A 13,604-nucleotide genomic window follows, 5' to 3' on the forward strand; every position below is an offset into this window, starting at 1 on the left:
AATAGTCATTGTAAAACATGCAGTATTGTAGTAGTGGGCATGGATGGAGAAGTTACTGTAAATACGGTAACATACCATTGCCATACATACATATGAAGACGTTGTTCTGCAGGTTTTCGTCTTCATTTTCATCTCGCTCCGGGTCCGGCTCTGCCTCGAACATGTAAGGCTTGATGGACAAGTCTTCCGTTGTTGATATTTTTAACGTGTGAATAAAAAGTTTCTGTGCCGCTAGATAATCGTATCACTGCTATCAAACTACAAAAATGGCCGAACAGGGTGGAGTTGAAACGAGTCTCACCTCTGCAACCTGGAGAGGGGGCGGGGTATGAAGTGTCTCATTTGCATTTAAAGAGACCGCACCAAAACGAGTTGCTCTCAGACGCACATCAGAAAAGGGGCCTGTGGAGCTATAATAATGAGGAATTCAGACCCAAGAATTGCAGTTCCGCTTTATAAAGACCACAAATGTATGATTTATATGTAAAAAGGAATGATTTAAAAGCATGATATGTCCCCTTTAAGATGGAAAAATGCGGTTTTACAGATACTAGACACGTGACTTTCAAATGAAAGATTGGTATCAAAGAGCAGACCCAGGTTCCTAACCGACAACGAGGACTTGACAGAGCAGCCATCAAGTGTTAAACAGTATTCTAGGTTATTACGTGAGGAAGTTTTTTTGTCCAATAATTAGAATCTCTGTTTTTTTTTTTTCAGAATTAAGTAGAAGGAAATTACTAGTCATCCAGTTTTTTATTTCAGCTATGCATTCCGTTAATTTTCTGAATTTGTAGGTTTTGTCAGGGCGTGAAGAAATATAGAGCTGAGGATCATCAGCATAACTGAATGCCATGCTTCCTGGGTAGCATGTACAGAGTGAACAGCAACGGTCCTAGTACTGAGCTTTGTGGTACGCCATACTGAACTTTTGATCGATTAGACATCTCTTCATTTACAACTACAAACTGATAATTACAGTATTATTTTTACAGATTTCTCTTGGAGTGAAAAGTAAAGAGAAAGAGAGACAAGTTGGACTGAATTACTGTGGTATCAACATTTTGCCACAAGTGCTGTCAATTAAATTGAGCTTGTATCGAACCTGGAATATTGATTTAAATCAACATCTGACTGTAAAACACCAACTGTTGTCAAAGTGCGGCTTACAACGAGAAATAGTGTTTGTTTAAGGGGAGAATATTTGTATAATTGTACAAAAAAAAAGTAAAAAATAAAAGTAAACATGGAATAGAATGCCTAACCCGTTTTATTTGTGTCTAGATGGCAAACAGGATATTTGATACAGACAAATAAAAATAGTGGGATAAGTTTGGATTGATTTGGTCATCAAAAGTGCCTTTCTGTGACAAAATGGACAAATGCGTTAAAAGACAGAGAGAGAGAGAGAGAGAGAGAGAGAGAGAGAGAGAGAGAGAGAGAGAGAGAGCTTAGGGATGTCCACTAAAAATGGAAGTGATTTTAGAGTTTCTGAATAAAGATTACAAGCTCAGACGAATCTTGTAGAGATAAGACCAGGAATGTGTATTAAGAAAGTAAACAGGTTCCGTTTTGAATTACTAGCAAAGAATAACATCCAAAAGAGTATAAGATGACATTTCCTTCACTTAAGAATCAGAAGGTGGGTTTGAGGGAGGGACGGTGGCACTTTATTGCTTTGTGACTAGCACTAGAGCCAGACAGGTAAATAATATGGTAATGAGGGTGTCTGCGAGTGCTTCTTCACACAGCGGGGGTTAATGAAATATCATAAGGGCAGGAGGTCAAACGGAGACATTATAAGGAAACATTTACTGGTCTCACTGCAACTATAAAGGTTAAATGACAGTGATCACATTTCAGATTATGCTTATCGCTGGAATGGTGTAAACATGCTATTAGGTTTGAACATTTTCAATATTATTACTTTATCTCAATCAACATCCTTTTAATTTTCAGTTTGTAAGGGGAGTAGACAAAGAAATCCTGTTTTCCATTAACACATTTTTTATTTTTCGCCCTATATAAAAACATGTATTAAGCCAACAAACTGATCTTAGAACTTTTGAACAACAATGTATATCCGGCTATTACCCAGAGAAAAAAAGTTTTTTGAATTTAGTATTTTGTTTCATGTCATTGCGTTGTATAGAGCATAAGAAAGTAATCGAAATAAAAAAAAATGTTTTATTATATTTAATTCATATGTTATGCTATGTCCAGTTGTTGACACCATTACTCAGTTGTTTAAAAAATAAAACGACATGTAATTACATGTATAGGAACAAACAATGGGATTTTTTTTCATTCACCAATAAATTTTTAGGTTTTAGGATTTTTTTTAACCAAACTTTGTATAAAGATGATTCTCAACTATGTTGTGAAAAATATAACGTATTGAATTGATATACCATTTTAATTAATGTGGGCCATAAATGTGTTGTGCCATTCAAAATAATGTAGCTATACATATCGTATCTAATTGCACATTAATGTGTTCTTGGGGCAACATTTAATGAAATAAGAAGTGTAATAATTGGAGTAATAATTGGTGAAATTTTCATAATAATATTTCATAGGAATTTTGTATATAATTTCATTTGTTGTGTATCCGAAAATGCCTGATAAACATGCTGTAAGTCCTGGTGTCTCTACAGTGGACATGTATGAAATCAATGCCGTGTTTTGTAACAGAAAGTCATATTTTGATTAGAAATCCCATAACATTTCCCTGATAAGTTGATTTATGACAAAAAAATAAGATTATTCAGATATAAATTATAATTATAAAATATTATCATATTTCCATAAGAGTGCTAATTGTAATCACTATATTAATGTCAGGTATTGAAATGTTTTCCAGTTTTCATGTTGAAACCTCCAAACATTTGGTATCTCTGGAAAGCCCTGAATGTGCTCTTTTAAAACTGTGACATGTAGCCTATGCTGTCAGAGAAATTTAGGCTACTAAAATATAATGTTCACTACAGTGGACAAAAGTCTATTCCTGGGTCCCGGGAATATAAACATACACGCTCTTTCAGTCTCAATGCAAGTGTGGTGAACCCATGCGGTGACATCTCGGGAAAAGAAAATGAATAGATTGCACGCGCTTGTTATACTCCAGCAGATATAGCAGTATTATCCACAGTGAATGTAACTTACAGAAGGAAATAGATCTCGTGTGTTTGCGTTCTCTGGGGCTTATCTGAGGTGTTGGGTGAAGTGCGGTGGGTTGAGAGAGTAGGGGAGGAGGAAAAGGAACTTCATTGGGCGGTCACATAAAAACTGCCAGGAGAACTGGATGCGGGATCAGTCGGTGATGTTCTCCGTTCTCGCATATTCCTGGAGCTACAGATCCTCTGGACTTCTTCAGCTGGCTTCTTCTACATGACGCGGAACTAATGACCTAAACATTCCCTTCAGCCTTGGACATTTGTTATGTGAGGCGAACTCCGTTTTACGTCTTCTCTTCAGGAATAACGTGCGCATCTCTACCAATGGTAAGTTGGCATGTCGTATTAAGTCAGCATTCATTAAGATATGGTCAAAATAAGAAGTGATTTATGACTTTATCTGAGGTATACGTGGTTATTTAGAACCCAATTACACATTCAATACGCTTTTTGGACATTTTGTGTGTAGCTATATGGAAATCCTTTCTGGATTGCCGCGTACACGATACCGAATTGTAATAGGTGTATTTGGGAATGTTACACAGCATTAAATATGTCAATATGTTGCTCAGTCACTCTGGTGTATTTATGGTAAATGTTTTTGCAAGTTTACCACCAACCCGTGCAAACACCTGACCGCACACTCACTGGGCTGGATGGTTGGAATATGGCATTTAGCCTAATTCAAATAGAAAATATATGTTATGTTTAATTTATGTTGTACGGTGGTGGCTAATACCATGTTACTACAATTTTAATTGCTGTAGGCCTATGTTGTCAGCTCCTAACAGTTGGTCGTAGCTAACAAAAATGTAACGGTTTGCTAATGTTCCCATTATGAAAACGTCTAATGTTTTTTTCTTTGTTATACGAATGTTAAGGGAAAATTCCATTTTAGAATTTTGCAAGCATTATTGGAACGTTACTTTGGAATGTTCTCTGAACATTCTAAAAAAAATAAGTAGTGACATTTATGTATAAAATGTTACATTGCACATCCAACTAAAAGGTTTTTAGAAAAAAACGTATAAACAATGTATAAAATAATATTTTTGTGCTAATGCATTGAGAACATTATTAAAGACCAGATAAGTTTGAACACTACTGGAAGAATGTCTGTTCATAACATTGAGTGAACCTTGCCAGAATGTTAGCCAAAGCTCTGATAGCTGGGAAAGCAGCAACACATCAAGATTACTTCTGGAATCTACAAAAAAAATTCTAGAATCTAAATTTTCCAAATCACTGTGACACTGGTTTCAGTGAAGAATCCAATTCAAACACAACCCTAACTCAAGGCTTATGCAGTATTTATGTTGTTGTTTTTGATCTCAAGTTAGTATTAAAGAAAATAGTTGTATTCTTAATTTTAAAAGTTAAGTGAAAACAGTCTCCAGTGTAAGAATGCACTAGTAAATTCGACCTCCACAAATGTTTTGAAGACTTGTACTTTGTTTTAAATGAGTTGTAGTGAAGAGTGGTGGCACTCAGTCAAGCATAAGAACACGTCTGAAAGGTTTTATGAGGTACATTATGACATAAAGAGACACAACAACCATGAGCCATTTCGCAGGGATCTTTGTCTTTAGTTCAAGGAAGTGGAAAGCAAAAGAAAAAATAAGATACTCTAAATACCTTTCCATACCAAATACTTGACATTAAAAGTAAACTGTTGCAAGAGACAGTCCACTACTGATTACAGATCAACAGATGTTGTCGTCCAGACAGAGCAAGGTTCTTGAACTTTTTTAGGCCAAGAAAGGGCTTCTTTTTCAATGTGCTAGTACTATAATACTGCACTTGCATACTTTGTTATTATGCTGCTTATATTGCAAATCCATTAAAATCCTTGTTATTGGTGAACAGATGTGTACATTGTAATTTTTAGTTTATTTTAATGTGGGAGAGGCAACAACACAATTAGATTAGTTGTTTTCTTAACTTTAATATCATCATTCATTTTGTTTTCATAAAAATTAGTTTAGGATCAAACAGTAAGATTATGTATGTGCATGCCCTATGAACTTTGATAGCACAGAAGGCTATACGCTACTTTGCATTAGCTGCAATTAAGCTGTCTTGTTTTCTAAATGAACATGATGCTACTCAGGCTTCCAAGATTTGATTTCTTAATAAAACTTGTCAGAGGTTAAAACCTAACATTGGCTGCTCAATATTGTCTGTTACTCCCCCATACCCTGTCCCACACATCTGAAGAGCCATGTGCATAACCTAATCTCATTAAGCAGGGTTAGGGTAGAGCAAAGTCGAGTACTGTGAGCTTTACACGACTCTGCCAAATTAAAGGTCTATAAACCCACACTGTGCAAAAGCACATGCATTGCTCTCCATCTTCAAACACATCAAAAAGGAATTCTGTAAATATTTAGGGCAGTATCTGTAGGCGTTTAAACAAGAGTAGGTGGTCTGAAGAAACCAATTGTTTGTGCTTTGTTACATGTTTTCTGGCATGGCTGATCAAAGTCTTTTAGTTACGCTCATTTTTATGGTTTGCTCTCGACATAATGAACTGTTCGAATAGCATTGTTGTTAAAACTGCAGACATTATGAATCTTTTTAAAGGTCTATCACTCTATCACTCAAATGACAAGCACTAGTATCACAACTGCTGCTTGATCATGAAGACGGAGAGAAAGAAATAACACTCGTGGCCACACACACACACACACACACACACACACACACACACACACACACACACACACACACACACACACGGTGTTCTTGTTAAAATGCATCATTCCTGCTGTAATGGTTGGACTTGGTCCAGTAGAACTAAGTCCAAGAAATGACCAAATAAAACTATTGAGTTCAGCTGTGGTAAGGTTTCAGTGATGACGTTGTTTTCTGAGACCTTTCCCAAGCACTTGTGATTGTTATTAGTGCTTTTACTCTGTACTCCACACTCTGCTTTTGGCACGTATTTGGATGTTACGGGTTAACAAACCAGGACGGTGCCGCTTGCATGCCCAGTCTGTGTTGGGGGATTTTTAAAGACTCTTTAAGAGGGACTTGTAAGAAGACCATCAATAAAAGAGGCAGTTCTGAGATCCCTTTGTTGACAGACGAACCTCTATTTGTATGTAAATTGGAATTGCCGTCCTTTCAGGTGTTCACACCTGGTAATCTTGTAAATGAGCGAAGATAACGTGTTGCACAGGCAGCATTTTAGTTACTTAAAGGTGTCTAGCCTAAACTTGCATTTTGCTCTTAGTGAAAATATAGCCTACTCTTGCCTTGGAATCATGCCATGCTTATTCTGAAATGTTTACCCTATTTACAAAAATACCCTTGTCTTTCAGGAAAAGGATCTCACCACAGTTCTTAAACAGCCTTGCAGGACGACGTAACATTCGCTTGAGGAACTCTTCCTGTATCACCTCTCAACAAACATGGACTGTTTTCCCATGCTTTATTTTCTGTCGGTAAGTGGACCACGCCTATCCAGTCTTGATTGTGTGACGGGGTTGTTACATTTTTGCTGCAAATTAAAAGGCTTAGTCATTCTTTACAAAAAACAGTGGTCAATCAGGAGTTTTGCTTTAAGCTGTTTTATCTTGCGGTTTGTGCACTTGAAAATTGTAGGCTGCCATCTTTGTTTGACATCAGTTGTGATTACCAAACTGCTGTTTGGTTTGACCCTTAAAGGGATAGTTCACACAAAAAAATAATATTCTGACATCATTTACTCACCCTCACATCATTCCAAACTTGTTTGACTTTTGTGTTTTTTTTTTGTCCATAAACTCTTAAAATTTTTTTTTTTTTTGGCATCGATGGTTCCATGAAGAACCTTTTACAGTTTTTCTACTTTATTGGAAAAAGGTTATTTAGAATATTTAAAAAAAATTCAGACTAAGAAAAAATGGTTCTTTGGGGAATCAAAAATGGTTCTTATATGGCTTTGCTGCGAAAACTCCTTTTTGGAACCTTAATGGGGTCCAAAGTTGTTTGAATCACCTTGAATATGTTTTCGCTGAAGAAATGATAACATGAGGGTGAGTAAATGATGTCAGAATTATATTTCATTGTTTGTTAAATGATCCCTTAAATTTCTCAGCTCATTTCATGATATAGTTGTAAACTATTAAATTATAAACAAGATATGAATAAGGTCCAAAACATCCAAAGTACATGAATCAAAAGACTATTGGAGTACTTTTTAGTACTTTTATTGGAGTAGTTTTACGAAAATACTATTTAAGTCTTTCTAGACTCAAATTGTACATTTAATTCAATGTGTTATTTGACAATTCATTGTAATTACTTGTGAAATTTACTAGTAACTTCTGTGTTTTTTCAAGTAAATCTAACACCAAAGTTTTTTCAATGTAATTTTGTTGCATTCTGAAATGTGCATTTCAGAATATCATGATTTTGTTTAGTTCAACTAGTGTCATGGTGGAGCAACAGTTTGAAATTAATATTGCTCAGTAAGTTAGTTAAAGTGAGTGGAAAGATGCTGTCACATTTGCAAGAATTTGTGGTCAAAAAAGTTTCATATCGTACGTAACCATGTAAGTCACTATGTGGGGAAATCGTTTGAACAACGGTAAATTAAGTCAAAATATTCATAACAAGCTACTTGAATAAAAAAACACGTAGTTATTTGAAGGAAACTTTGAAACTTGAGTATGGAGGTCACACTAAGCGTGTTCATCGAGACTCGCAACTCAGCCTTTGAATACTTGCATAAAGCATGTTTCTGAGCTAAATGATTTTGTGTTTTTGTTATGCTGTTTCATCATTGAATGTGACAAAGAAGAGGCAAACATCTTTCACTGAAGTCTTGCTTTTCTGTTTCCTTGTTCAACTGCCCACCAGAGACATCATGATTCCTGGTAATCGAATGCTGATGGTTATTTTATTATGCCAAGTCCTACTGGGAGAGAGCAGCTATGCTAGTCTAATACCTGAGGAAGGGAAGAAGAAAGTGTCGGCTCATCACCTGGGTCAGAGTCATGAACTGCTGCAGGACTTTGAAGCCACGCTCCTGCACATGTTTGGGCTTCAGAGGAGACCGCGACCCAGCACCTCGACTGTCGTGCCCCAGTACCTGCTGGACCTGTATCGACTGCAGTCGGGGGAGGCGGACGAGGCTGGAGCCCACGACCTCAGCTTTCATTATCCCGAACGGTCCACCAGTCGGGCAAACACTGTGAGAGGATTCCATCATGAAGGTAAAACAACAGAGATGTTGGCAATTTATTGCTGGTCTTATGGTTTATGTGAAATAACAGTGTCCTTTTTAGCTGTGCAATGAAACACCCGTCTACATGTTCTGCTCCACTGTATGGATTGTTTAGGGGAGATACATGTGATTGATTTATTTATTTAGTCTGTAATTTGGAAATGCAGCATACACTGAGCCCAAGACAAATTCCCATAAGGGGACAATAAAGTATATTGTATTGTATGTATTGTACTTGCCCAGCCGACAAAAATATGTTCTAAAAACGCTTTGCTAATGTTTCCATTCAGTTTTGAACTTTCAAAAAGTTTCAGTTTTTTAAATGTTACTTGAACATTGAGAGGACTTTGCGTTTTATCATTTTGCAAACATCATGGGAACGTTGGTTTTGAATGCTCTCTGAATACTCCGATACATTTAAAAACATCTAACTAAAACATTCAGATGTGTAAACATTTTTGTGCCTATATTTTGATAGTATTATTATAAACTAGATAACTTTGAACGAACATTCTATTAATGTTACTGGACGAACGTTTGTTCATAACTAAGTTCTGAGAACGTTGGGATAGGTTAAACTCAACCCAGCATTTAAAAAGAATTTTAAAAAGTTTATACTTTTTCATGTGGATCCTGTTGAGGGATTTTCCTCAACATGTAATTATTTTTAATGGTATACTCTACAGATTTCTAAATAAACTCATGTTGCCAACCATGTGGTCTGTTAGGCAGACAGGATTCCTAGAATAAAAACGTTCAAATTCAGGGTGACAGAAGGCCATCGGCATGCTTAAACAGTCTATTCTTGTTATTTTTTGTTTTTTTATAACCTTCTTACTTTCACTGTAAATGTGGTAACCTGCAGCTGTTACCTTAAGTCAATTGTATTCCTGATTTAACCCATAAAAATTATTTTTGCTGGTATAAATTGATGTATAAAGGTTGATTCAGTGATGTTAAATCATATTTTTTTTCTTGAATAAAACCAGTTAATTTAGATGATGATTTACCTTTTTTTCAGTGTAAATGAATCAGAGTTCATTAAAAATGCAGAGAAGAGACACTGAAATAAAGGAGTGTGTTCAACAGTGAAAGTTTCAAACACATTCTGGCACTTAAAAAAATTATACTTTGGACCAACTTGAAATTGTTACTCACTAAATCTAAATGTTCTAAAGTTTTTTTTTATTATATATTTACAGATTAAACCTTACATTTATTTGATTAAATATCAATCCCAATATTTATTTTCCCAAAGACAAAACATTCATACAAAGTAACAAATAATAATATTTATCATGAAGACCATACTTAATAAATATACTATCCTTAGACACCAACCAAAATTACTTGATATAGTTCAAGATATATAGATTGTGTTAGTCAATTGTTTATTTAGTTTATTTACTATAAATAAGGTGAACTTCAAAAGACCTTAAAGTTTATTATGCCTTTTTAAAATATGCACCATTTTTTTCTGTTGTGCAAAAAAAAAAACATTAAAAAAGTTAAAAATTAATAATTGCTGCTGTCAGTACTGCACTTCAACAACACTGTCAATTGAAAATACTATTTAAACAAAGGTGTTTGTTTGATTTATTTTTTCTATGCGGAAGTGTTATTTTGAATGTCTGTTGATTACTATTGAAGAAAATTATTTAAAATATAGCTGGATGACAATTAAGCCTCGTTCAGACTGTCAGTCCAAATCCGGATTGAAATACGATCATGTGCAAGTGTGAACAGCAAAAACTCACATGAAATGCGATTTTACGAATCTGTTTCGAGCTACATTCATAAGGGGTTTGAAATCCTATTCAAATCGCATTTCTGGATATCAATTTCAGTCCGACCACTCTGATTGGATTACCCTTGGTTTATGCGACTTTCTCACACCACATAAAACGTAAACATGTCAGACGTTTTTATAGGAAACATGCTGAAAGTCGATACACATTGTCATGTTGTAAATAAGACAGCATCTGTATTGCAAACCCCTCCATGTTGCTGCTGTTGATGTTGTTTTTGGCGTATGCCTAGAAACCAATGCAGATATTCCAGTAAACGAACGAGCGCCACGGGACACGCAAATCAGATCCGAACAGTTGCGATACACAGTGTGGACCGGCAATAATTTAGATCAGATTCCAATCGGACACACAAATAATCGGATTTGGACTGACAGCGTGAAGGCATTTCAAATCCTGTTCCTGGAGATCTGCCTTCCTTCAAAGTTCAGTTCCAGCCCTGATCAAACACACCTGAACCAGCTAATTAGGATCCTCAGGGAAAATGGAAAATTAGTTTGTCGGAGCAAGGTTGGTCTGAACTTTGCAGGAAGGCAGATCTCCGGGAACAGGATTGTACACCCCTGATGGATGGGATAATAAAGAGTACGTCTGTCATTATCATACAGACCAATACCAATTAAGTGAATATTTGAATATTAAATTATTTAAATATTTAAGAACAATCTTGAAAGCTTCTGCTGAGAAGAAATAAATAGGTTGGCCTAGCAACAAGACAAACTTGACAACAATATTACGTTTTTAATTTCTATATTATTATTAAATCTGAAATTCCTGCTTCCTTTATTTTATGTTCTGTGAGTCTCTTGCCAGTTTCTTCTTCCTCTGAATGATGTTTTCAGTGGAGACTCCAGAGTTTCTAGCCGTCTATTCAATAAAGAAACACTGATGTCTTTCTCTTAGTAAGCTGACATTTAAATGCTTAGTTTTTTTATCAAAATGTTTTAAAACATATAATGCAATGCAATACAATGATGATTGACAGAAAGCAGACAAAAGCCTGTTGATCATATTTGATACGCATGATTTTTCTATAAATTATGTATGACAATCAGTATACTGAAGCTGCTTCAGTGAAATATTACTAACAATATCAAAGTTATTATTGCGTTTCCCTGATAAATCAGGTCAGATTTGACACAGAAAGACACGTGAAGCTCGAGCTGAAGTAGGACATTTGTACTATTATAATAAAAGACTTTTACTTGATAAAAGAGTCTAAACTATCAATCAGAATTTTTTCTAAAAAATGATGTCTGGATAATCAAGTAAACCTTAGTTTTTCTCTAAGTTTTGATCATTTCGAGGCCTTTGAAATGTGCAAATGAAACACGATGCAGTGGATTTAATAGGGTTTCTAGGGTCATTTGCGTTTGATCTTGACCTGTTCTCTGGTGTCTCTCCTCTAGAGCACATGGAAGAGTTGCAGTCAGACGGGTCTCAGGAGACTCCGCTTCGCTTCATCTTCAATCTCAGCAGCATCCCAGAGGAGGAACTCATTTCCACCGCAGAGCTTCGTATCTACAGGCAACAAATAGATGATGCAAGCTCAGATCCTGCACACACGGGAGACGGGGGTCTCCAGCGGATAAACATATACGAGGTGCTGAAGCCTCCGCGGGCCGGGACACTCATCACGCAGCTCCTGGACACGCGGCTAGTGCGCTACAACACGTCCCGGTGGGAGAGTTTCGACGTGAGTCCCGCCGTGCTGCGCTGGACCCGTGATAAACACTCAAACCACGGGCTCGCCGTGGAGGTCGTGCACCTGAACCCGAGCCGGCGTCATCAGGGACGCCACGTACGCGTGAGCCGTTCCCTGCATCCCATACCGGATGAAGACTGGGACCAGCTCCGCCCACTGCTAGTCACGTTCGGGCACGATGGAAAAAGTCATCCGCTAACGCGGCGAGCAAAGCGAAGCCCCAAGCAAAGAGGCCGAAAGCGCAACCGCAACTGTCGGAGACACGCGCTTTACGTGGACTTTAGCGATGTGGGCTGGAACGACTGGATCGTGGCTCCACCAGGATACCAGGCGTACTACTGTCACGGCGAGTGTCCGTTTCCCTTGGCCGATCACCTGAACTCCACCAATCACGCTATCGTACAGACGCTGGTTAACTCGGTAAACACCAACATTCCCAAAGCCTGCTGTGTTCCCACCGAGCTCAGTGCGATTTCAATGCTGTACCTGGATGAGACGGACCGAGTGGTGCTTAAGAACTATCAGGAGATGGTGGTCGAGGGATGCGGATGCCGCTGAGACACGGGACACATTTACACTCGTATGTGGACACTTATTTATAACTTCTGTGTTGAGATGTCTGTTTGTCTCATTCTTTGTCTGATCGATCATATATTTTGACAAATAGTATATATAAATATATATTTATATCAACCTAAGTAAAAAAGTGTCCTTATTTTAATTATAATTCAGCTGTACAGCTTTCCATAATGTATATCAGACTGTATAAGGGTTTTTCTATGTGCTAGAAGAATTAGAAGCCACTAAAAGTTTATTTACTGCTAGTATTTATTTCTTTAATACAATATACATTCACGAAAATGGAAATGTGTAGCCAACAAAAACCCCCTATTTGATCAGAACGCATCGTTTGTGTACTTAAAATAGAGCACTGTGTGAAATCCTAGGAAAACTGATTTTCTTCTATATCAGTAAAAGGAATCAGATATGTATTGATGTGAGTTAATGTTTTGCATCAGCATGTGATTTACATGTTCCCAAAATAACTTTGTTGTTAAATAAATTGTGAAACATTCCAACAACAATGTGAGATTAATCAAAAAGTAGTCTGCTGTTCTGTTTCAAAGGTTCAAGAACTAAAGGATGATATTGAATTCTCACACACACTGGAAGGCAGCCATATATATATTATAACAAATGCCGTTTTAAAACCTTGTGTATCTATGCCAGTCATCTTCAAACATATTGTGTGAACTCATGAACTGTCTAATGCTGAAACGGCATTGCTTGCATTTTAGCATTTCAAACCTAACATTTGCATGGTTTAATTACGCTTATAATCACAAACGGTTTATACAGTGCCTAACATAAGTGAACACACCCATGCTAAAGTTGACTAAAAAGAGGAATTATAAATCATCTTTTGGAAATTGATTTTAATGCCTTAATTTAAAAAATGAAGAAAAATCCAACCTTCACTATACCTAGAGTTGGCATGGGGTACTTTTCATAAGATCATCTCTCAATGCAAATCAAACCAGCTATTAGCCTAACTAAAATAAAACCATGCCAATCTCTAGGTATAGTGAAGGAAATGTGATGATATTGGGCTTTTTTAATTCCAAAGGCCAAGGGAACTGTATCAGGATCCATAGTATCCTGGATCCATGAAATAACTGGCCTTTAAAAATAAAAATCTGCCT

At 36.7% G+C, this 13,604-nt stretch overlaps 1 protein-coding gene across 1 annotated transcript; it reads left to right on the forward strand.

The window, feature by feature from the left end:
• The first annotated feature begins 3,125 nt into the window (after window positions 1-3,125).
• Window positions 3,126-12,986, forward strand: bmp4 (bone morphogenetic protein 4). The gene is made up of 4 exons (XM_077238541.1): window positions 3,126-3,503; window positions 6,500-6,622; window positions 8,022-8,377; window positions 11,606-12,986. The coding sequence occupies exons 3-4, from the start codon at window positions 8,029-8,031 to the stop codon at window positions 12,457-12,459; spliced, it is 1,203 nt and encodes a 400-aa protein (XP_077094656.1). The 5' UTR covers window positions 3,126-3,503; window positions 6,500-6,622; window positions 8,022-8,028; the 3' UTR covers window positions 12,460-12,986.
• The last annotated feature ends 618 nt before the right edge of the window (window positions 12,987-13,604 follow it).

The sequence above is a fragment of the Siphateles boraxobius genome, unplaced genomic scaffold, assembly GCF_051911475.1.
Source record: "Siphateles boraxobius isolate OS27281-9 unplaced genomic scaffold, OSU_SipBor_1 22, whole genome shotgun sequence".
Taxonomy (NCBI): Eukaryota; Metazoa; Chordata; class Actinopteri; order Cypriniformes; family Leuciscidae; genus Siphateles; species Siphateles boraxobius.

Excerpts from the sequence above, each read along its gene's own strand:
- bmp4 (XM_077238541.1), top strand. The coding sequence starts at position 8,029 with ATGATTCCTGGTAATCGAATGCTGATGGTTATTTTATTATGCCAAGTC. Across the intron at positions 8,378-11,605 it reads GAGAGGATTCCATCATGAAG|AGCACATGGAAGAGTTGCAG; the intron begins GTAAAACAACAG and ends TCTCTCCTCTAG.